The 24,894-nt window shown below is 36.7% G+C and overlaps 2 protein-coding genes and 1 long non-coding RNA gene across 3 annotated transcripts; 1 reads left to right on the top strand and 2 right to left on the bottom strand.

Annotated features, from left to right (window-relative positions):
- The first annotated feature begins 1,582 nt into the window (after positions 1-1,582).
- LOC148782966 (uncharacterized) lies at positions 1,583-7,402 on the top strand. The gene is made up of 2 exons (XR_016051715.1): positions 1,583-2,347; positions 5,742-7,402. It is a non-coding gene; the product is annotated as an uncharacterized LOC148782966 (long non-coding RNA).
- Positions 5,690-9,655, bottom strand: LOC18421309 (putative acetyltransferase At3g50280). Its single transcript, XM_088861362.1, has 2 exons — positions 6,749-9,655; positions 5,690-6,616 (listed from the first exon to the last, which is right to left on the bottom strand). Exons 1-2 carry the CDS (start codon positions 7,244-7,246, stop codon positions 6,080-6,082), a joined length of 1,035 nt encoding a protein of 344 aa, XP_088717488.1. The 5' UTR covers positions 7,247-9,655; the 3' UTR covers positions 5,690-6,079.
- LOC148782965 (putative acetyltransferase At3g50280) lies at positions 9,065-24,894 on the bottom strand. The gene is made up of 3 exons (XM_088861361.1): positions 24,731-24,894; positions 10,500-12,074; positions 9,065-10,347 (listed from the first exon to the last, which is right to left on the bottom strand). Exons 2-3 carry the CDS (start codon positions 10,929-10,931, stop codon positions 9,466-9,468), a joined length of 1,314 nt encoding a protein of 437 aa, XP_088717487.1. The 5' UTR covers positions 10,932-12,074; positions 24,731-24,894; the 3' UTR covers positions 9,065-9,465.

Genomic DNA, 24,894 nt, shown 5'->3' with positions numbered 1-24,894 from the left:
ACAATTAGGACTTTAGGAGTATTTAAGTCACGCAACAGTTTATATAAGGATGAGGCCTGAAACAATCAATTAAAAGCATACCTCAAAAATTTACTAAAAGTGGTTGTTTTGATGTTGAAAAACCCTTAAATCAATCATCTCGACCTCAAGATGTATAAACGTAAAAAATATGGATTACGAGTCAAGGAAATATGTATAATCATCTCGACTTTAGGAGTATTTAAGTCACGCAACAGTTTATATAAGGATGAGGCCTGAAACAATCAATTAAAAGCATACCTCAAAAATTTACTAAAAGTGGTTGTTTTGATGTTGAAAAACCCTTAAATCAATCATCTCGACCTCAAGATGTATAAACGTAAAAAATATGGATTACGAGTCAAGGAAATAGTGCATCTTGTAATGCATTATTTTAGCCGTCAATTTTTAATATTTTCAAGTGCTTATAGATTTATTCAATCTACATTGTTTTTGAAGCTTTAAATTTTATAATTATATATGAAAATAAAATTTTAGGCCATCACAGAAATTTTTGGTTATGAAAATTCATCTTTCGATACAGTTTAAACGTACGCCTTAGTTTGATTGTTTAGAGCTTCAACCTTCTACAAACCATACCCTTTAAGTAATTCCGTTAATAATATGAGTAGGCTAAGTTACAAAAGTATATTTAAATAGTTTATGGAAATCGTAGAACTAAATAAATAAATATGTTTCACGTGTTAAGCAAAGAAAATTGAGTGGAGCGTCATTATTCAGTTTGGACCACCGAAGTTGATACCAATACTTAACACTTTCTCATTTTGGGTTCCAAACATAAAACAAGAGATTTTGGTGAAAAAGTATATTTCAGGTTTGCAATTCAGAATAAGTAAGGGTGTTTACATCAATCAAAATGCAGGAATTAATTTCAATGACATTTTGCGGTTTTTTTTTTTTTTTTCTTTGTTATTGGGGATAATTCAGCTATATTTGCTTTAGATATGGAAGACTTAGATGCAGTTAACTCCTTTCTTGCATGATGAACCAAAAGAATAAACTTTTATGACCTAACTTGAGGTTTTGTTGAGAAACGGTAATTTGTTTTGTGGGTTAAAGAACATTGTATGGGTTGAAGCAAGCATTAAGATGTTAGCATAAATGATTTTATTCTTTTATGTTGAGCTTGAGTTTTAAAAAATATGAAACTGATCATTTCATTGTTATAGTGATAGTAGATTGATTATCTTGTTATTATATATTTATGACACAATTTTTCCCTTCCCAACTAAAAAGATATTGCAGCTCTTAAAACTCAGGCCAGGAAATTGAAACTGAACCATAAATTGAACTCTTAAGATGAATGTACTTCGCGACATGAAGAAAAATATCTCATATCAAAAGAATAATATGGCGAAGGTGTATCTGTGCTTCAACATTTAGAATTTGAAACTAGTTAGTAACTCATTTTTCTATTCACATTAAGTTGCTTTTGAAACAATAGTCTACGACTGAAGCAGAGAAGAAACCACAGCCTCTAGTATAATGTACTCTTGTAGGAAGCTCATGTTAGCTATGTTTACCGGGGTTGATATTGTACATAGACACACGATGAATCTTGGCCATGATCCCTAGACTATTGTGACCATGTTCCTTCGTTATTGAAAAGGAACATGTAATGTCGATATTTGTTACAATGAAATGGATTTCAAATTCACTGGTGATGTAAAATGCAAATTTTTCAATCGTCTTAGATGAAAGGATTACAACTTCTTGTGTTTTTTTTGTTGAGAAAATTATATCCGTATCCTTTTGATTAACTGTTATTGCTAAAATCCCTTTTCAGTTAGAAATATTACCCATTTTGAAAAATGTTGAAGTTTTTTTCTAAAATTACTCTTTAAGTTCGGATTTTTAAAATTCAAAGTTGTCAAGCACTTTAATTCGCCGCATATATTGGCCCGAGGTTGTTATTGAGTTTGGCACCAACAAATTTGGGTTTTCAAAACGCAAGATCGTTCATGGAATCCAATTGACAACAGTAATAGGGAGAAACTGCTGGAAGCGGTGAAATTCGGAACACCCATTTCCCTTTTTTTTTGTGTTCATGGGGTGGGGTGTGCGGTGTGTGCCGTGTGCAGGAGTTTTCACTGAAACTGCTCTCTCCCTCTTCTCTAAACCCTGCACTTCTCTCTCTCTCTCCCCACTATTCTCCTCTCAGATATCTCTCTACCCTTGCGTGGACTCTCTCTCTCTCCCTCTCACACACCTCCGCCATTACTGTTCCGCCAAACTCCTCAACTCCTGAAAACCCTCTCTAGCTCATCTTCTTCTGGTTAGGAAAGCAACCTGGTAGCTGGAACTCGGGGTGAGTTTCTCCTGGATCTCTTGATACTTGTTTTTGCGGCAATGATGCCTTTTTTTCTTTTCCCTTTTATCTTTGCTGAATGTGTTTTTTGGATATGGATTTTTTACCAGTTATGTATGTATTATGGACACAGAATGCATATTTTTTTTTTTTTTTTGTGAATGCGTAATTTGTTTAGTTAGCAGCTGGATCTGGTACTTTTTTTAACCAATGCATTTTTTTTAATTAGTTCTTCTTTTTTTTTTTTTGGATTTCTTTGGAAAAGGTTGATTTTTTTTTTTTTTTGGATTCATGGTTCAGAATTTTATAGAATCTTGTCCTTCTTGTCCTCTGCCATGGGCAAGAAGTCTCTGTTTTTTTGGGTTCTTCATTTTTTTGTTAGTTTTTTAATTCAAATTTTCTAGATATTAAATTTCTTGTTTGTTTTTGTTTGGAATTTAAAGCTTGCAGTGAGTTAATAAGGGTTGTTTCTGAAAAAAAAAGATTATTTCAAAAGGGATGGATAAGGGTTCAGGGTATATGAGCAATAAGCTGTAAGAGAACTAGTATAGTTTTAGGCATTTAAGGAAACAACTGGTTCAAATGATGTCTCCACAAGTTCTTATTTGAAACTATTTTGTTAATTTGCTTGAGTGAGAAATTTGTAATGGTTTATTCTGCTGCCTCTGCAACTCTTTATTGTTAGTTTTGGTTGAATTGCTTGATTCTTATTGATGCATCATTAATAGAATGTTGGTGCATTCGATTACTGTTTCTTCAGTCATTAGATTAGCCACGATGTACGCTTCTGAGCTCTAGACTGTGATATATTGACATGGCCATTGTATTAGTATATGGGGGGAACTTATTGGTTGAGCAAGTTAGATCACGAAGGGTTTATAGTTTTGAATGCTGTTTCTTGCATGGTTATATGCCTGGTAGTGCACTGATATGGAGTGCTTTGCAGCTGTTCTTAAGATCATATTCTTTTGACTTTCATTGTTCTTCTATTATGAAAAATTTATCAGAAAATTTCTGATGGTATCGTATGTGGATCATGTTTTCTCTATCAGTGTACAGAGGTGGACAAAGAGGTCCAACTCTGTTTTTTTTTACAGGTGTTATGCTCTATTTATGTAAATATTGGTAGCATTAGAGGGGGTTCACACTTTTATGAAATGTCCAAGCACAATAAAGTATTATTTGAATTTATTTACATGTTTGGTATTATATTGGATGAATGGAAGGAACCTTATTTAATTACAAAATGTTATTAAAAAACTGCATTTCGCAATCATATCAATGAAATATATAATTAACGATATTATAGGTAGTTTCCAGCTTTTCCATTGCCAAACATGTGAAATTACCAGCAACACAATTTATCAAAAAGGGTTTCCAGCTTACACCCTACCAATTTTCACATGCATCCCAGAAGAATCCAAGTATTCTTCCAAGTAAGCATTAGGGTGACTCAATGAAAGTTATCAAACGCCACCTTATGGATTTGAGGTTTGAAACCCAATAGATGTTATTAGCATCAACTTATTGTTATTGAAAGCCAATTGACGGTTTGAAACCTTGAAGTGGTAACCCCGAAGTTGTAAAACTTTCGTTGTCTTTCAAAGGAACACAGGTTTGGTAAACTTTGGATTTTTAAAATCCGAATTATGGGTATTTTGGTGACTAAAAAAGCTGAAAACAATGACCTTAAAAAAGGGGAACTTAGTAATAACAATTAATTAATGGGGTATGGACGTAATTTTCTCTAATTTTTTTTCTTCAGGCGGTGGTATAGCTTGTTAGTTATCGATATTGTAGTTTATGGTGGCTTTGTCTTCTGAGTATATGCCACTTACTCATACATCTAAGAAATAAATTTAATTAGTTACTTGGAGAATTTTGAGTTGTGCAAGAAAACATTCCGCTTCATTGTGATGGCTAGAGTGGGTTGTTTTTGGCAAAGAATCCAACTTTCCATGATACCACAAAGTTTATTAATATCCAATGTCACTATGTGATGTGTGGTTGAATATCGAAAAAAATTGTTGCAGAGAATTCATACTAAAGACAATCTCGTGGATAAGTCGACTAAATCCATCGAGAAAGGGAAATTCGCTTGGTACGGAGCTTCCTTGATGCTTAAGGTTACTTAGAAACTAAGTGATTGACAAACAACAATTTGTAATTGAGTAACTGACAAGTAACAATGGTGAAGTAGCTCCTTCGTTATTGAAAAGGAACCTGTGATGCTGATCTTTGTTATAATGCGATGGATTTGAAATTTATCGGTTATGTAGATGCAAATTTTGCAGGCTACTTAGATAAAAGAAGGTCTACTACTAGATATTTTTTTCTTCGGGAGGTGGTACAGTTTGTTAGTTATTGATGTTGCAATTCAATGGTGGCTTTGTCATCTACAAACATAGGTTGAGTATATACCACTTACTCATGCATCTAAGAAATCAATTTGACTGAGTCACTTCGGCGAATTTTGAGTTGTCCAAGAAAGTATACCGCTTTATTGTGATGGCTAGACTATGTTATTTTTGGTAAAGAATCCAACTTGTTTCCGTGAGAGCACGAAGCATATTGATATCTAATATCATCACTATGTGATGTGGTAAAATGTGGAAACTTTTTATTGCAGTAAATTTATACTAAGGACAATCCTGCAGATATGTTGACTAAAACCATTGAGAAAGGGAAATTCACTCGGTACAGAATTTCCTTGATGAGGTTACCTGAAAATTGAGTAATTGATGAACAACAATTTCTTCAGTAAAACTAATCAAAATTGAAACATGATTTCAAGTGAGAAAATGATAAAGTAAAGCCAAATTTCGTTCATTTCGGGAACTTAATATTATGAATAGCCACCAACTTTCCTTAATTCTTACACTATGGTGATCCTAGTTTGTGTGATTTGAATCCATGGTGGTGCGGAAAAGGTTAGGTGATCCTATGGGAGAGAAAACACTCTAAAAGTTGAAAGGAGGGGATAGAAATGGCGTCCTATGGATGTCTTCTAGGGTTTATATTAAGCTTGCTAATAAAAATAGAAAGTGTATGCATGCAAAGAAAAAATGGACAGGAGTTGTATTATAAATGAGTAGTTTATAGAAAAGAAATTCTAGTTTCAGTTTTGTGTGAGAGCTTGTAAACCCTTTTTATCTAACCATGTAGGTCATGTGTTTGCTTTTGCTATGCTTTTGCTTTTGTGATTTTCTCAGAAAATTAAGGAGGTCATGTGTCCAAAATTAATGGTTGTTGCATTTCTAACCACCTGAGCTTGGCTGACTTTGTTGGAGACCCATTGAGAACTGATTTCACAGGGTCCTTAAGGGCTAGTCAAGCAACTAATGCGAGTATGAGTCACACTCAGTTTTGATTAATTTTTTCCAACCATTTACAGCTCTGTAACTGCTTCAAGAAACTCTTGGTCTGATTCAAGGGCAGTCATGGACTGTGGGGCAAGACACAGTTCAATGTCTATGCTTCCTTCTCTTTCCCTCCCTTGGTAAGCATAGATTCTGCCATCAAACTTGTTCGCTTTACCGCTGCGTACCACGAGGGGTGTCCCCCATCCAAAATCATTCTGATACATGGAGAATCTGGGTGAACCCCCAAACATAATACTGAAAGGGTCAAAGTCGCTAAAGTGATTTTGCCGGGGTGCTTTCATCCAAGCCTCGAGATGGGCTCGCACACTCACATTTGTATGTCCCAGAGTAGCCTGCTGCAGCAATGATGCTACCCAGCCAAATCCTGGCTGAGCAGCTCCCCTACTGTTGCACTCGCAACAATACCTTGGATGGAGTTGCCGAAGTAGTCAGGTGATAGAGGCGGTGATAACCTTGATCGGTTCCCCACGGCCTGCCCACATTTGGTGGTCTGAGTTGTAGGGAGACCATGAGCCCGTGTCACAGCTCGCCACATGAGTGCTGTTAGAGACTGCAAAGAAGAGATCTTGCTGGATACATCCTCATCTATGTGCATGTTAGCCTTGTGCTTGAGCAATGCTATTGATCGGGTGCTAAAATGGAAAAATCTCTCAGGTAGGGGAGGTGGGGAGTATCTTTCAAGGGTATCCTCTGAAAGATGCATGGCAATGTGGCGATCCCTAAGAAACCAGGGCTCTAGTACTGGTGGCCGGGAGATCTTTAAAGAATTTCCGTCTCCCCTCGATATCTCTGCCCACGAGTTGAAGAAGTGCCAGAAGGAGCTACCAACGCCTACCGCGTGGTTCATGGAGCACCCGATGAACAAACCATCACTCAGCTCCGTAACCTGCTCATGGTTTAAAAGCCCATTGTTAGCAAATAAGGGATGACCAATACATATAAATTTTAGTGTCCAAACATGTTGAATTGCATGTAATAGAATCGCAGATTCAAATGCACAAACAGATATGCCAGATACCTGAACCGCTAGTAAGGGTAGCTTATGGCCATCGTGGCCAATGACACCGTCCAGGGCGAAGAAGGACTTCACATCGTCAGTGACATAAGGCGAAGCCACGATGTCATCCACTGTTAGATGGGTGGCCTTGGCATGGATGAAGGCCGCACCAGCGTCATTGCAGTGGATGTAGATGGAGCCATCAGTATGCGTGGCCAGACGCCCCGCGAGAGGGACGAAATGAGCGAGGCAGTCAGCCAAGGAGACCTTGAGGCCGTCCAGCACAGAGCTCAAAGAAGTGGGGGCTTGTCCCAAGAGGACACCTTTCTGGATATAGTGGACAGAGAGCATGGCCAGATCCCATGGTGTTAGGTCGTAACGCTCTACAGGGGAGGGTCGAGATGGGTAGACTGTGCAATTTGTGAGAGGAAAGCTAGAGGGGATGGGCGCCATGGCTTGTTGCAGGCTTGGTGATGTGAGTTCCATCTTATGTAAGAAGCGGGCTTGAGTCAGTCCCATTGTCTCAAGTTCGATGATTTGGTTTTGAGGGGGGGTTGTTTGACTTTGGGGTAGGTACAATGACTTTTTATTTTTTTTTAATAACGTTTTGTCTTGAAGAACAAGCCATTACTGTAGGATGCCAGCGTGCCTAATATGAAATTTTAGAGAGAAAAACTATCTCAAAAATATTTTAGAGAGAGGAAATATCTCAAATTTCAAGTTTTAGAGTGAAAAAATATCTTATAATTTTAAAAAGAGAAATTGTATCAAATTTTGGAGAGATAAACTACTTGAAAAAATTAAGAGAGAGAAACTATCTTAATTTTTTTAAAGAAACTATATCAAATTTTAAGTGTCCAAAATTTGTTGAGGACAATTATTAAATTGTTTATAGTGTGAGCACTCTAACAAAGCCCATGATTTTATTATTTTATGTTGAGCTTGAATTTCAAAGATGTGAAGTTGCTCATTTTGTATTTATGGTGATAGGAGATCTATTTGCAGGTTATTATATGTCCATGACATAATTCTTCCCGTCCCAACTAAAAAAGATATTGCAGCTCTTAAAACTCAGGCTAGGAAATTGATAATGAAAGATTTAGGAGCCATATATTGAACTCTTAGGATGAATGTAGGCATAAAGAAGAAAATCTAATTACTTGTAAAGAGTTATATGGAGAAGGCATTGTTGTGCTTCAACATGTAGAATTCGAAGCCAATTAGTAACCCATTTTTCTATGCACATTAAGTTGCCTTCAAAATAATATTCTGACTAAAGGAAAGAAAACACAAAAATATCGAGCACCACATACTCTAGTTGGAGGTTCATGTTAGCTATGTTTACCAAGGTTGATATTGCACATAGATAAGCAATGAATCTTGGTCATGATCCTTGGATGTAGTGAAGTAGATCCTTCATCATTGAAAAGGAACATGCAATGATGATATCTGTTACAATGAAATGGATTTGAAATTTATTGGTTATGTAGATGCATATTGCAATCTTTTCGGATAAAAGGATTACAACTCAATATTTTTTTTTTGAGAAAATTACATACATCCATACCCCTTTGTTTAATGGTTATTACTAAAACCCCTATCAAATAGAAATATTACCCTCGTACCCATTTTGAAAATGTTATGGTTTTTCCTCAAATTGCCCCAACTTTGGATTTTCAAAATCCAAAGTTGTCGAGCACTTCAATTCGCCCCATATATTGCTCCAAAGTTGTTATTGGGTTTTGCACCAACAAATTTCAGGTTTTTAAAAACCCAAGGCCCTCATTAGAATCCAATAGACAACACTAAAGGATTCCTGAAGTTGTTATTGGCATCAACTTATTGTTACTGGAATCCAATCCCCAACAATAAAATTTTGAAGTTTGAAATCCAGAAGTTGCAAAAATTTTATTGTCTTTCAAAGGAACGTAATGGGTTTTGGTAAACTTTGGATTTTTAAAATCCAAATTATGGGTATTTTGGCGACTTTGAAAAAAAGCCGTAGAAAAAGAGTATGATTGTAATAACGTTAAAAAGGTGAAACTTAGTAACAGCAATTAATTAAATGGGTATGGGCATAAATTTCTCTATTTTTTTTATTTGGGAGGTGGTACAGTTTGTTAGTTACCGATATCGTAGTTTATGGTCGCTTTGTCTTCTACAGGTATATGCTCACTTGCTCTTACATCTAAGTAATCAATTTGTCTGAGTTACTTGGAGTAATTGAGTTATACAAGAAAGGGTACCGCTTCAGTGATGGCTAGAGTGTGTTGTTTTTGGCAAAGAATCCAACATGATAGCACAAAGTTTATTAATATCCAATATCACTATATTATGTGCAGTAGAATAATGAAAAATTTTATTATAGAATTCATAATAAAAACAATCTTATAGATAAGTTGACTAAAACCATTGAAAAAGGGAAATTCGCTAGGGATGAAACTTCCTTGAGGCTTAAGGTCACTTAAAATTTGAGTGATTGACAAGCAACAATTTCAAATTGAGGAATTGACTAATAACAATTGTGAAGTAGATCCTTCATTATTGGAACGAAACATGTAATGCTAATGTTTGTTATAATGTGATGGATTTGAAATTTACTGGTTATGTAGGTGCAATTTTTGCTGGCTACTAAGATAAAAGAATGTCTACTACGAAAGGGTCCTTAAGGGTTAGTCAAGTAACTAGGGCGAGTAGGAGCCTGGACTCGCTTAGTTTGATTCATTGTTTCCAACCATTTACAGATATGTAACTGCTGCAAGAAACTCTTGGTCTGATTCAAGGGCAGTCATGACCTGTGGGGCAAGACACACTTCCATGTCAATGCTTCCTTCTCCTTCCCTCCCTTGGTAAGCATAGATTCTGCCATCAAACTTGTTCGCATTACCGCTGCGTACCGCGAGGGGAATCCCCCATCCAAAATCATTCTGATACATGGGGAATCTGGGTGAACTCCCAACCATAATACTAAAAGGGTCAAAATTGCTAAGGTGATATGGCCGGGGTGCTTTCATCGAAGCCTCGAGATGGGCTCGCACGCTCACATCTGTATGGCCCAGTGTAGCCTGCCGCAGCATTGATGCTGCCCAGCCAAGCTCCTGGCTGAGCAGCTCCCCTACGGTTGTACTCACAACAATAGCCTGGATGCAGTTGCCGAAGTAGTCAGGTGATAGAGGTGGTGACAACCTTGATCGGTTCCCTGCGGCCATCCCACATTTGGTGGTCTGGGTTGGAGGGAAACCACGAGCCCGTGTCACAGCTCGCCACATGAGTGCTGTTAGAGACTGCAATGAAGAGATCTTGCCGGATCCATCCTCATCTATGTGCATGTTAGCCTTGTGCTTGAGCAATGCTATTGATTGGGCGCTAAAATGGAAAAATCTCTCAGTTAGGGGAGGTGGGGAGTATCTTTCTAGGGTATCCTCTGAAAGATTCATGGCTATGCGGCGATCCTTAAGAAACCAGGGCTCTAATACTGGTTGCTGGGAGATCTTTAAAGAACTTCCATCCCCCCTCGATATCTCTGCCCACGAGTTGAAGAAGCTCCAGAAGGAGCTGCCATCGGCTACGGTGTGGTTCATGGAGCACCCAATGAACAAACCATCACTCAGCTCTGTAACCTGCTCATGGTTTACAATCCAATAATTAGCCAGTAAGGAAGACCAATACAAATGGATAAAATTTTTAATGTCCAAACATGTTGAATTGGTTCCCAGCATATACAATGTAATAGAATTGCGAATAGAATGGCACAAACAGATACACCAGATACCTGAACGGCTAGTAAGGGTAGCTCATGGCCATCGTGGCCGATGGCACCATCCAGGGCAAAGAGGGCCTTCACATCGTCAGTGACATAAGGCGAAGCCACGATGTCATCCACTGTGAGATGAGTGGCCTTGGCATGAATGAAGGCGGCACCGGCGTCATTGCACTGGATGTAGATGGCTCCATCAGTACTCGTGGCCAGGCGCCCCACGAGAGGGAAGAAGTGAGTGAGGCAATCAGCCAAGGAGACCTTGAGGTTATCAAGCACAGAGCTCAGAGAAGATGAGGGTTGACCTAAGAGGACACCTTTCTGGATATAGTGGGCGGAGAGCATGGCCAGATCCCATGGTGTTAGGTCATAGCGCTCAACAGGCGATGGTCGAGATGGATGGATTGTGCACTTTGTGTGAGGAAAGCTTGAGGGGATGGGCGCCATGGCTTGTTGCAGGCTTGGTGATGGTGGGTGGTGCAATCTTTTATGTGAAGTTACAATGAGAGGTGTGCTTGACTCACTTCCACTTTGTCAAGTTGGACTGGGCATCCATGATTTGATTGTGGGACGGTTGTTGGGCTTTGGGTTACGTACAATGGATAGAAACCAGGAAAAAGCTTGGTGCTTATGCTTTGAGTTCAGAATTTTTTATCTTTTTAGGAGAAAATATTTTAAAGTGCTTACATTTGCTTTAGATTTTTTTTGGCAGTTTAGGAGAAAATATTTGAAATATTTTTATTAATGGAGAAGTTTTTGTGAGTCAGTGGATGCATGTGTCATCTGACCATCGAGCATCCATCTGTAAGATGGACGTTCAGAGAAAAGATGGTGACCAAAAAAATTCAAAAGAAAAAAAACACTTACTTGAATTTGAAAATGTTGTTTTAAATTTTTTTATAGAACATAGATCTCTTGAAATTTTGGATCCAAAATCTATCTTTAAGATGGATCTGAGAGTCATGATGATATCACATAGGAAGGTCTTTATCAAAATACTTTTGCTTCTCACTTCAGGCAGTTAGCAATAATCTTTCCGCATACTTCCGGGAATCTATTTCGTGTGGCTTGGCAAGAAAATTTTGAGTCATGGGTACATAACCCTCTACATGTAAGGGTAGATACATATGCATATGTGAGTCGGCAAACTCATAGAAACCCAATCCTTTATTAATACATCCTTAAACAACTAAAGTAAGAGGCAAGGCTAACCCCAAACCTCAATGATGGGCTGAAAATCTATTTCCCCTGATTGTGAAATTTAATCCTCCAAAAAAGAGTACAGAGCACATCTATAAATATTTTAAAATATGAGAATAGATAGTGCAAATAATGTATTACAAAATGCATTACTTTTAATACTTACAATCTTTTTTGTATACATACATCGAGACGATTGTTGATTCAAAAGTGTTTTCCAGCAAGTTGGCAGTCTCGATTCTGAACAAATTTCTCTTTTTCTCGCCGTTCAGATTTGTGTCTTCGATTTCACGATGGCCATAAATTTGGACTTGAGATGATTTTGAGGGGGAGATTGTGTGGAGCAGGGGACCTCTGGACAAGGTGTCCAGACACATAAATGAGTGCAGCCTACAAGTCATGGATAGGATATATTGAAAAAAACGACTAATGCGATCTTGTCGGGGAATTTTTTTTTTTTTTATTATTATTTATCAAAGATCACTTACAAGTAGTCTTATTACAATAATTCTTGTTTCAAAGAAAATAAAATTTACCAATCCAAAAAAAAACTTAAATTCCATTAAACTAATTTTCTTTAACCAAAAAAAATCACCACAAATCTTGTGCTTGAGAATGTAAAGACTATAATATTAAATATGCAAGAAACAAAAGAGAATACAGGAGATTACCTCAACCGGGCTTATTACTTCCCATACCGAGTCACCAATATCCGATGGCGCGGGATCAGCGGTCTAACTTCAATCTTGAATCGGTAAAACAAGTTTCGGCCAAACTGAGTATACACCCTTAAATCTCTACAAAATTTAACCTCCAAAATATTCTTGGCTTAACCTTAATTTCCCAACCCTTAGTATTTTTAAGACAAGAGAGAGAAAGAGTGGGAACCCTAGGGTTGGGGTGTGCCCCTTTATGAGCTTTAGGAGAAAGAGGATTAGGGAGAGAAAGTTGGAGAGAGAGTGGGGCGTGCCTTTGTTAGAGAGAGGAGAGAGAAAGTTATGGGCGAGAGAGAAGGTGTAGAGAATAGAAAGGTACAACCCTATTTACAGAGAAAAATTAAGTTTAAGGTTTTTTAGAGTTTTTCATAGTTTGTCTCTTCTTGATATTAAATATGGACCGTTGGTGAATGTGACTTATAGGGTGAGCGATCTGAGCCATCCATCCCATAAATGGGCCATCAACATTATGGAATGTGCTTGGATCATTATCCTCCTTTTCTTAAATCATTTTCCCATCAATATATTTAAATAAATTGAATCTTATTTAAATATTATTCATTCCATAAAATAACATATTCTTTCCCATACTATTTAAAGATATATCAAGTCAAGATATACTTTCAATATTTAGAATAAGATGTGGTCAATCTTTTCCATATATAATATTAGATCACATGCCACAAAATACATTTTTTAAATTTGAATAGCTTGACAACAAAGCAAAGAACCAAGAGGTAGGGCGTGCCACCCATGTGTGGCATGTGTGGGCCCCACCCACATGGTACATGTTGGGCCCATGAGCATTATGGGCCCCCATGATACTTAACAAATTAATTTCTAAAATATTATTTGAATTTTGTACTTTTTTAAAATCAATAACTTTACTTTGAAAAGTCCAAAAATTATAAATAAAATATCAAAAGACTCATAAAAATTCAAATAACAATTCTAAGATAATTTCTATCATAAGACAAACATAACTAAATTAACATGATGGGAAATAGATCCATATGGTTTGGGAATTGAATTAACAATCATGGGGCACTCCACCTTCAACTGTGGACTATGGGCCACACTTGCTTTATCAGACCGACCCAATGTTTCCATAACCCACAGTCCAAACAAGGGCTCATTAGCGGGACACCAAAGTCTAGCCGATGAGCCAATGGATCGCAATATCAATCTTTGGATTACAGGTCCTCCCCTAGAGACGAATCAAGGTCACCAAGACCTTATGCGAGCACAGCTCTATGGCGCATAGGAGTATCTCTCGTACATGTATACGCTTCACCCTAAAAGGTGGATATCTGGCTTTCTTAAACGATCTATCGATATGCATGTCGTGTGATGGATCATGGATGAGATTTTGGCCCCTGTCTCTGTAGGCCCACCATCGCACACAAGGGCCACACAGTCCCTCGGCTCATTCATCCAGACATAAGCTCTGACATCATCACTGGATAACCCAGGATCCTTCTCGGTTTGTTCTCTATGCCCAGGTACCTTGGGTTTTTTCCAACCGACTGGCCTATATCGTCAAGCACATTCCTGTATCAGCAAATATTGTTTGCTTAGTATGGTCCCCGAAGAACCACACTCCCACTGAGTTTAGGTTCCACTATATGATTTTATTTTACAAGCACTCATAAGGCATTTAAAGGCCACATAACCCCAATATCTCTCACTTGGCATTTGAAGGCCTTACATTCTCACTTTCTCTCATTCCCATCTCTCTCTCCCAATTATAATATCTCTTAAGCATTTTACTTATTCTCTCAATACATTAATCATGACTTTCGCCATCAATCCTTTCACAAAAGGATTTATAGAGGCAATATATTTTTCTCTTTGCTGCTCGGATCTCATCCCAAAAAGTGGATGTAACTCATCTTTCACATAGCATCACGAATCATAGACATGTTGTCTCATAAGACCATCACGTACCCTAATAGCATGGAGTCGTATGTTTATGGGATCAAAAGAATTCTTCAAATAAGTTGTTCCCATTTGTAGCCATACAACCAGCACCACACATTTGGGTTCCATGGGTGAAGAACATTATAATCTATTGTTTCATCTGGCACGTCAACTACTAACAGGTGCTCCCACTGTAATATTTAATTTATCTCGATCTCGATCTTTCTCAATCTCACCTCATTCCTCAGGTGATAAAAACATGGTTTTATATGCTTGGAGTTCTTATGGAATCGTGGCTCCTTTGACACACATATCACCGCCGTGCTATCGTAGAAAATTCTTACTGCTTCATAATGCACGAGATGAAAGTCAAGTCGATTAAGGAATTTCTTAATCCATACGGCCTCCTCGATCACTAAACAACACACCACGTACTCAATTTCGTCACATCCTGCCTGTTTTTTTTATTTCCAAAAAACTGTTCCCCCCCAAGCATGAACACATATCCAGATGTAGATTTCACATGTTTTGGATCCGTGAGATAGCTTGCACTTGTATATCTGAATATCTAAGCAGTTAAAAAAACATGGGACTGTAGCAGCTTCCACTCAATTATTGCACATACAATATATACATTATCAACATTCTTATGCAAATATCATGAGGTAGCATATCAAGTTTCATATAATATGTAATTCAATGCCCGTTGGTTTCACAATATGTAAAAACCTTCATGAATCACAAAGGTTCAACCATACTAGACATCTTGGTAGTAAATTCATACAAACAAAGTTATCTAATCAACACAATATGTGTCAATGAAGTCTAGCATGATGGCATTCCTACAGCATTTCTTATGGTTCAAAGTCTTAGGTAATCGAAGATTCTAAATAACTAGAAACATGGGTCAAGGCCTATAGGTATTTAAAAACAAACAATGCATGATAGTTTTTCTCCTACTTTTATAAATACCTCCAAGACACAATGTTTTTCTTTTTAATAAAAAAAATTGACCCGATATGTACATTCACAAGCAATGGTTATATAGTAATATGACAGTTTAAAATAATTTTCATAAAGACTTAATGGACCTTGCAAGATTATGTGGTTTTCTCAAAACCATATTCATAGACTTAGACTTTTTTCAAATCATCCAATTTAATTTTAAAATACATGTTTAGCCTTCATAAATCATTTTACCGCATTCACCTTTAATTTCCTACCAAGTCAAGTTCATAGCCACAAAAACAAATCATCTATACCATCTTATAACTTTATCCAAAATAGCGCATGTGTAACAATCCTAAAATTTCAAAAAAAAAAAAAAAAAAAGGGGGGGGAAATGATGCTTTTAATAGGTAATGGTCTGATTGAGTATGATGGTCCTTGGGGACCATCACTATTTTCAAAACTTTTGCTTTGGATTAACTTTTGCTTTGCCTTTACTTTTTTTTCCTTTGCCTGCTTTTGCTTCCTGCTGCTTGCAGCTGGCAGCGTCCTTTAGCGGACGTGGTTTTCGTACGATAAAAATCTGCTTTTAACGCGACACTTCAGGTATGAGGTAGAGCGTAATAAAACAATATAATAATACGTTATAAGAATTTAAATAGGGGATGTGAGCACTCCCACCCTAAAACAAAATTTTGAGATCTCTCTCTCTGGTCGAAACACAGTGAACTTCTCTCTCGAATCGAATTTTTTATCGGAAGCTCCCTCTCAAATAATTGTGGGTAAGTGACATCGTCTTCCTGAAAAATAGTCTATTTTTAATAAATAGTGATTTTTCCGTCTAGAATCTTTATTTTATCAGTTTTATGTGTAAGTGACCTCATTGTCTCGAAAAATACTCCATTCTTTTTAAAAATAAAATGAAATAATTATTTCTGCTTATTATCATGAATTTTAGGCGCGATAAATTTTATGCGCACGTGACCTCATTATCTTGAAAAATAATCTTTTTAATAAAAATTGTGATATTTTATCTATGTTAGAAATTTTGAATGCTGTAAATTAGAAAAATAAATTTATTTATTTTTCTTGTCTATTGTTAGAAATAAATGTGATATTTCTGCTTTTAGTAAAATTGTGATATTTCTTTCTACTGTTTTGAATATTTAGACATTGTAAAAATTCATGTGTAAATGACTGCCTTATTATTTTAAAATTGACATTTTTGCAATTGATTATAGTATTGTTGTGAAATGTTTATTTGTGAATTGAAATTCCATAAATTGTGATAATTTTGTATTCTTGAATTTTTATAAGAGTTTTTCTATACATATTAAATTGGCAATTATGCTAGAATGCCTTTACAAACTGCTACCTTTCTAAATTTGAGCCCAAAATATTTGATTGGTTATTTTTGAAATGTTATAGAGAGTGACTGTTATTAATGGTTTAAGTGAAATTCATATTAATGGTTTCAGTGATATGTTGAGTACATGATATTGCTGCTTTCGAATGTTTAAAGAGATTTAGAAATAATTTAAGTATGCAAGTGGACTCATCCGGTTTGCCGGTGAGGTATAAGTGGACCTATCTGGGACGCCGGTAGGGATTAAGTGGACTCATCCGGTACGCCGGTGAGGTATAAGTTGACCTGCAGGGATTAAGTGGACCTATCTGGGATGCCGATAGGGATTAAGTGGACCCATCAGGACGCTGATGGGGTATATAGGTGACCTACTTGGGACGCCAGTAGGGTATTTTGTGAAATCCTTTCAATTATGTATTGCCGTTAAAAGTGTTATAAGCATTTCAATTACTCGGATTAGACTTAATTATGCATTTATTGAAAGTGAAACTGTTGATGCATTTCTGTTAGTAGATCTCATTTTGAAAAATATTGATATCTTTCAATCATGATTATTTTTAGGGTTATGATGATCACTTACTGAGTAGCCAAACTCATCAAACTATGGTAAACATTTTTTCAGGATAACTGCGGATTCATTTTGAGTGATAGTCAAGATCAACCTTGGAAGATACTGTTGTTGTACTAGCTTTCTTTACTTACTTTGTAAGACCTCGCCACTGTAAATTTGTCCTATCAATAGATGTATATATGTTTTGTCCGTCACATCTCAGGAATAATAGTATTGTAAATTCTTGGGGTGTGACAATTATGGTATCAGAGCAATAGGTTTAAAATCCTTAGGAAATTTAAAAAGAATGTACTTAAAATCGCATTTATTGTGTGTACAGACCGGGAAAAAGTCAGGATCCAGAATAGCTGAAGCCAATATAGATGGAATTCACAAAGTTTTGGAAAATATGGTTGCTCTAATGCAACATCAGATGGAAAACAACAATCCACCCAGGCAGTCAGTTACAGGAAATGGTGGGAGCAATATCGAACAATTTAAGAAATTAAACCCACATTCTTTTAAGGGTGCTGTAAACCCACTGGAAGCCGAGGAATGGATTATGCAATTGGAAAAAATATTCGAGGTTATGGAATGTCCTGATGATAGGAAGGTGGCCTTGGCAGTTTTTATGTTAGAAGGTGAGGCACAACACTGGTGGCGAATGACAAAAGGAGTATTGGTAAAAGAAAATAAAACCTTGACTTGGGAAGTATTTCTAGAGGCATTTAATGAAAAATATTTCCCAGATTTTATTCGAGACCAAAAAGAAATGGAATTTCTAGAATTAATCCAAAGAAATAAGACAGTAGCACAGTACGAGACTAAGTTTACTGAATTGGCCAGGTTTGCACCGCATATGATTAATAATGAGGCAAGAAAGGTGAAGAAATTTGAAAGGGGTCTCAGGCCAGCTATTAGAAGCAGAATATCAGTCTTGAAATTAAGAACTTATGCTGAGATAGTGGATCGTGCCCAAATTGTCGAAAAAGATTTTGAAGATTACCAAAAGACAAAAAATCAGAACAGTCATGTTAGACCTACATCATCTAATCGACAACAGTTTGAAAGGCCAAACAAGAAGCCAAGGCCCTCGCCATTTCAAAACCCAATAGAACCATGTAGAAAATGTGGGAAAAATCATGGATCAAGCCCTTGTTATTGGAATACCGGAGCCTGTTTTAAATGTGGAAAATTGGGACACCAGATTAAACAATGTCCTAGCTTACAGACACAACAGCTTCCAAAGCAGGGAGAGATAGCTCCGAAGCCTCAGATCAAGGGAAGAGTATTTGCGATTACCAAGCAAGACGCTCAGGCCTCAAAATCAGTGATCCAAGGTACTCTTACTGTCTTCCAAAAAGTAGCTCATGTTTTGATTGATCCTGGATCTACTCATTCATTTGTGTCACAACACTTCGCATGCCACTTAAAGGTAGAACCAGAACAATTAGAATACATTCTAAAGGTAGCCACACCGATGGGAGATTCAATTAACACCAATATAATGTACAAATCATGTGTAATAAAGATAGAAGAAAAGGAACTGTTGGTTGATTTAATACTCCTGGAAATTCAAGATTTTGATGTAATCTTAGGCATGGATTGGCTCTCTGCATACCATGCAAGTATTGATTGTTATAAGAAAATTGTTACCTTTAGTATTCCGAATCAACCAGTATTTTACTTCAATGGTGTCAAAGAAGACTCCCCATCATATTTAATCTCTTGTATTCGAGCTAATTGCCTCCTTCGAAAAGGGTGTCAAAGCTTTCTTGCCTATATCAAAGAAGATAGGAAGGAATAAATAAATTTGGATACCACTCCGGTTATCCAAGAATTTCCCGACGTTTTTCCTGAAGAATTGCCAGGATTACCGCCTGACAGGGAAATTGAATTCTCCATTGAATTATTGCCAGGGGTAGCACCAATTTCTAAGGCACCTTACAGAATGGCTCCTGCAGAACTGAAACAACAATTAGAAGAATTATTAGATAAAGTTTTATCTGGCCCAGTGTGTCACCTTGGGGTGCTCCAGTACTGTTTGTCAAAAAGAGAGATGGGACTATGAGATTGTGTATTGATTATAGACAGTTGAACCAAGTGACAGTAAAAAATAACTATCCATTACCTAGGATTGATGATTTATTTGATCAATTACAAGGATCACAAGTGTTTTCAAAAATTGATCTTAGATCTGGATACCATCAGCTTAAGATTAAAAGTGAAGATGTACTCAAGACAGCTTTCAGAACAAGGTATAGCCATTATGACTTTTTAGTCATGCCTTTTGGATTAACCAATGCACCAGCTGCATTTATGGATTTGATGAATCGGATCTTTAAGCCCTTTTTGGATAAATTTATTGTGGTATTCATCGATGATATTTTAATTTATTCCAAGAATCAGAAGGAACATGAGCAGCATTTAAGAATGGTATTGCAAATATTAAGAGAGAAGAAATTGTATGCCAAACTTAGTAAATGTGAATTTTGGCTTGAACAAGTGACATTTTTAAGACATGTCATATCAAAAGAAGGTCTATCTCCTTCAAAGGTTGAAGCCGTTGTTAATTGGAAACAACCAAGTAATGTGACTGAAGTTCGAAGCTTTTTGGGATTGACAGGATATTACAGAAAATTTGTAGAAGGATTTTCTCGAATCACAATCCCATTGACTCGATTGACACAGAAAAATGTCAAATTTTAGTGGACAAGTGAATGTGAGGAGAGTTTTCAAGAACTAAAAGTTCGATTAACTTCAGCACCTATTTTAACTATTTCTGAGGGGAGTGGGGGATTTGTGATTTATAGTGATGCTTCACATAAAGGTTTGGGCTGTGTATTAATGCAATATGGGAAAGTAGTGGCATATGCATCCAGACAGTTAAAAGAATATGAGAAAAAATATCCAATTCATGATTTGGAGCTAGCTGCAATAGTATTCGCTTTGAAAATATGGAGGCATTATCTATATGGTGAACAATTCGTAATATACACGGATCATAAGAGTTTGAAATACCTTTTCTCTCAGAAGGATTTAAATATGCGGCAGATAAGATGGATGGATTTCTTAAAAGATTATGATTGTACAATCCATTATCATTCAGGAAAAGCTAACGTTGTGGCCGACGCTCTAAGTAGAAAATCTACGGGAGTCTTAGCTCATCTAATGATCCAAGAAATGCGATTGTTAGAGGAAATAGTGGATTGGCATCCAACTCCGTCCATTAATGGTGTGGTAAGTATGATTGCCAATATTAAGGCGGAACCCCAATTAATCCAACAGATTCGATTGGCACAAAAGAAAGACCCTCAGCTTATAACAATTATAGAAGAGGTGAACAAGGAAAGAGAGATGAATTCTCTATATGTAGTGAGGATTTGCTAAGATTCAAAAGTCGGGTTTGTGTCCCGAATGATGAGAGTGTAACGAAAGCTATCTTAGAAGAAGCACATCATTCTCGTTATACAATACATCCCAGAAGTATTAAAATGTATCAGGACCCGAAGAAAACCTTTTGGTGGAATAATATGAAAAAAGAGGTAGCACTATTTGTGTCTAAATGCCTAACATACCAGCAAGTAAAAGCTGAACATCAAAGGCCCGCTGGGTTGTTGCAGCCTTTATCGGTGCCAGAATGGAAATGGGAGCACATCTCTATGAATTTTGTCTCTGGCTTGCCTAGAACAAATTCAGGACATGATAGCATTTGGGTCATTGTGGACCGATTAACCAAAGCTGCCCACTTTCTACCGATTCGCACGACGTACACTTTGAATCGACTGGCTCAACTGTACATTAAGGAAATAGTGCGGTTGCATGGAGTTCCTGTCAGTATTGTATCGGACATGGATACTCGGTTTACTTCTAAATTTTGGGCCAGACTACAGTCAGCCATGGGGACGAGACTCGCCTTTAGTACTGCCTTTCACCCCCAAACTGATGGACAATCGGAGAGGACCATCCAAACCTTGGAAGATATGCTGAGGGCCTGTGTTATTGACCTTACAGGAACCTGGGATGACCATTTACCCTTGATTGAGTTTGCTTATAATAATAGCTTCCAAGCCAGTATTCAAATGGCACCATATGAAGCCCTGTATGGAAGGAAATGCAGGTCACCCATATGTTGGGACGAGGTTGGTGAAAGAAAGCTTTTGGGGCCAGAAATTGTCCAGATAACCACAGATAAAATAGCATTAATTCGTGAAAGGCTCAGGACAGCTCAGTGTCGGCAAAAGTGTTATGCCGATAGCCGAAGGAGAGATCTTGAATTTGAGGAAGGTGATCGAGTTTTCCTAAAAATCTCACCAATAAAGGGCATTATGAGATTCGGCAAGAAAGGAAAGTTGAGCCCACGTTACATCGGACCATTTGAAATCCTGGAAAGAATCGGAGGTGTCGCTTATAGACTTGCCTTACCACCCGAATTGGCAAATGTCCATAATGTCTTTCATGTATCTTCACTACGAAAATATCAGCCCGACCCATCCCATATCTTAAAATATGAACCTTTACCGATCAGGAATGACCTATCCTTCATTGAGCAGCCAATTTTGATACTGGATAAAAGGGTGCAAGTGTTGCGTAACAAGGAGATTCCTTTAGTCCGTGTATTATGGCAGTATCATTCAAGAGAAGAGTCGACTTGGGAACGAGAAGACGAAATCAGAGAAAAATACCCCTATCTTTTTCAGTAATCAGGTACACAAATTTAGAGGACTAAATTTCTTTAAAGAGGGAAGAATGTAACAATCCTAAAATTTCAAAAAAAAAAAAAAAAAAAGGGGGGAAATGATGCTTTTAATAGGTGATGGTCTGATTGAGTATGATGGTACTTGGGGACCATCACTATTTTCAAAACTTTTGCTTTGGATTAACTTTTGCTTTGCCTTTACTTTTTTTTCCTTTACCTGCTTTTGCCTCCTGCTGCTTGCAGCTGGCAGCGTCCTTTAGCGGACGTGGTTTTCGTACGATAAAAGTCTGCTTTTAACGCGACACCTCAAGTATGACGTAGAGCGTAATAAAACAATATAATAATACGTTATAAGAATTTAAATAGGGGATGTGAGCACTCCGACCCTAAAACAAAATTTTGAGATCTCTCTCTCTGGTCGAAACACAGTGAACTTCTCTCTCGAACCGAATTTTTTATCGGAAGCTCCCTCTCAAATAATTGTGGGTAAGTGACATCGTCTTCCTGAAAAATAGTCTATTTTTAATAAATAGTGATATTTCCGTCTAGAATCTTTATTTTATCAGTTTTATGTGTAAGTGACCTCATTGTCTCGAAAAATACTCCATTCTTTTTAAAAATAAAATGAAATAATTATTTCTGCTTATTATCATGAATTTTAGGCGCGATAAATTTTATGCGCACGTGACCTCATTATCTTGAAAAATAATCTTTTTAATAAAAATTGTGATATTTTATCTATATTAGAAATTTTGAATGCTGTAAATTAGAAAAATAAATTTATTTATTTTTCTTGTCTACTGTTAGAAATAAATGTGATATTTCTGCTTTTAGTAAAATTGTGATATTTCTTTCTACTGTTTTGAATATTTAGACATTGTAAAAATTCATGTGCAAATGACTGCCTTATTATTTAAAAATTGACATTTTTGCAATTGATTATAGTATTGTTGTGAAATGTTTATTTGTGAATTGATATTCCATAAATTGTGATAATTCTGTATTCTTGAATTTTTATAAGAGTTTTTCTATACATATTAAATTGGCAATTATGCTAGAATGCCTTTATAAACTGCTACCTTTCTAAATTTGAGCCCAAAATATTTGATTGGTTATTTTTGAAATGTTATAGAGAGTGACTGTTATTAATGGTTTAAGTGAAATTCATATTAATGGTTTCAGTGATATGTTGAGTACATGATATTGCTGCTTTTGAATGTTTAAAGAGATTTAGAAATAATTTAAGTATGCAAGTGGACTCATCCGGTTCGCCGGTGAGGTATAAGTGGACCTATCTGGGACGCCGGTAGGGATTAAGTGGACTCATCCGGTACGCCGGTGAGGTATAAGTGGATCTGCAGGGATTAAGTGGACCTATCTGGGACGCCGATAGGGATTAAGTGGACCCATCAGGATGCTGATGGGGTATATAGGTGACCTACTTGGGACGCCAGTAGGGTATTTTGTGAAATCCTTTGAATTATGTACTGCCGTTAAAAGTGTTATAAGCATTTCAATTACTCGGATTAGACTTAATTATGTATTTATTGAAAGTGAAACTGTTGATGCATTTCTGTTAGTAGATCTCATTTTGGAAAATATTGATATCTTTCAATCATGATTATTTTTAGGGTTATGATGATCACTTACTGAGTAGCCAAACTCATCAAACTATGGTAAACATTTTTTCAGGATAACTGCAGATTCATTTTGAGTGATAGTCAAGATCAACCTTGGAAGATACTGTTGTTGTACTAGCTTTCTTTACTTACTTTGTAAGACCTCGCCATTGTAAATTTGTCCTATCAATAGATATATATATGTTTTGTCCGTCACATCTCAAGAATAATAGTATTGTAAATTCTTGGGGTGTGACAGCATGACTAAATAATGTCTATTAAAGCCTTGACAAAATACAACATTTTTTGCCATTATGGAGAATTTATCAAGAAATCATCATCACACGTAACACATCATATTATATACATTATTGAGAGGATGGTCACCAACACTGAGTTTTATCAAAACACTCTCTTTGTACTTACATATTTGAATGAGTCACACACATCTCTCGTGTTTCATCCTTTGGGCTCAAAGCCCTTGATCAAATCACATCTCCATGTGTATCACTACCTTAAGTAGTTCAAACTCAAGTACAATGAGGCACAAAAACACAAGGTATTCAAAACTAGTTCTTTCAAATTTTTTAGCACTTATCACTTAATGTTCATACACTCCATCAAAATCTCTATCAGAGAATATTTGGCGTCTCATTATAACTGCTATGAATAAACCCATAAAACCAATTTATCAATTGATGGTGTGAATGACCGGTTTCGAGAATGCATAATGTAACTCATAAAACATTTCATATCCATCCATAAAAAGCATAGAGTCAGCATGCTAAGCTATTGATGGTTAGAAACACTCTAATGTGTATTAAACTAAATAACGAGCCATTCTTTAGAGACCAGTAAGAATACAACATTCATACTAGCATTCACGAATACAGTTCTCTATAAACCAAATGAGAACCCCGAAATAAATACATAACTAGAAATCCTCAAGATTAATCAAATGCAGTCCTCGCTAGATAACCACTGGACCAATTCCCCAATTTACAAGGTACTTCACTTCCACTACATCCATTCAATAGAGCGTTCTTAAAATTGGGAAACTGAATATAGCTCCCAAATTAAACCATAAAAGGAGTCACAGATAATCTTCAAAGCAAGGAGATTCAGTACAATTAACAGAGAAAATAGCAGAGATTATTTTCATAACTGCATGACCTAATCAGAAATAAATATGCAAATGCTCAGCGAAGAGTTAAGGCTAAAGAGGTACCAATAAAGAGGCCGAGCTTCCTTTTAGGTCAAGAGAGTAGATGAGTCGCTCCAAAAATTAGAGAAATCCATCCACGAATTCGAATCCTTCCCTGAATTTGCAGGAACAACAAAACAAAGAGGGAAAAGAAACAATTGATGATACATAGAGAGGGGTTCCACGTT

This window comes from Amborella trichopoda, chromosome 3 (genome assembly GCF_054954075.1).
Source record: "Amborella trichopoda isolate Santa Cruz 75 chromosome 3, AtrichopodaSantaCruz75HAP2 v2.0, whole genome shotgun sequence".
NCBI lineage: Eukaryota > Viridiplantae > Streptophyta > Magnoliopsida > Amborellales > Amborellaceae > Amborella > Amborella trichopoda.
Note: the sequence above shows the minus strand (reverse complement) of the source record. Positions and strands in the feature narration are given on the sequence as shown.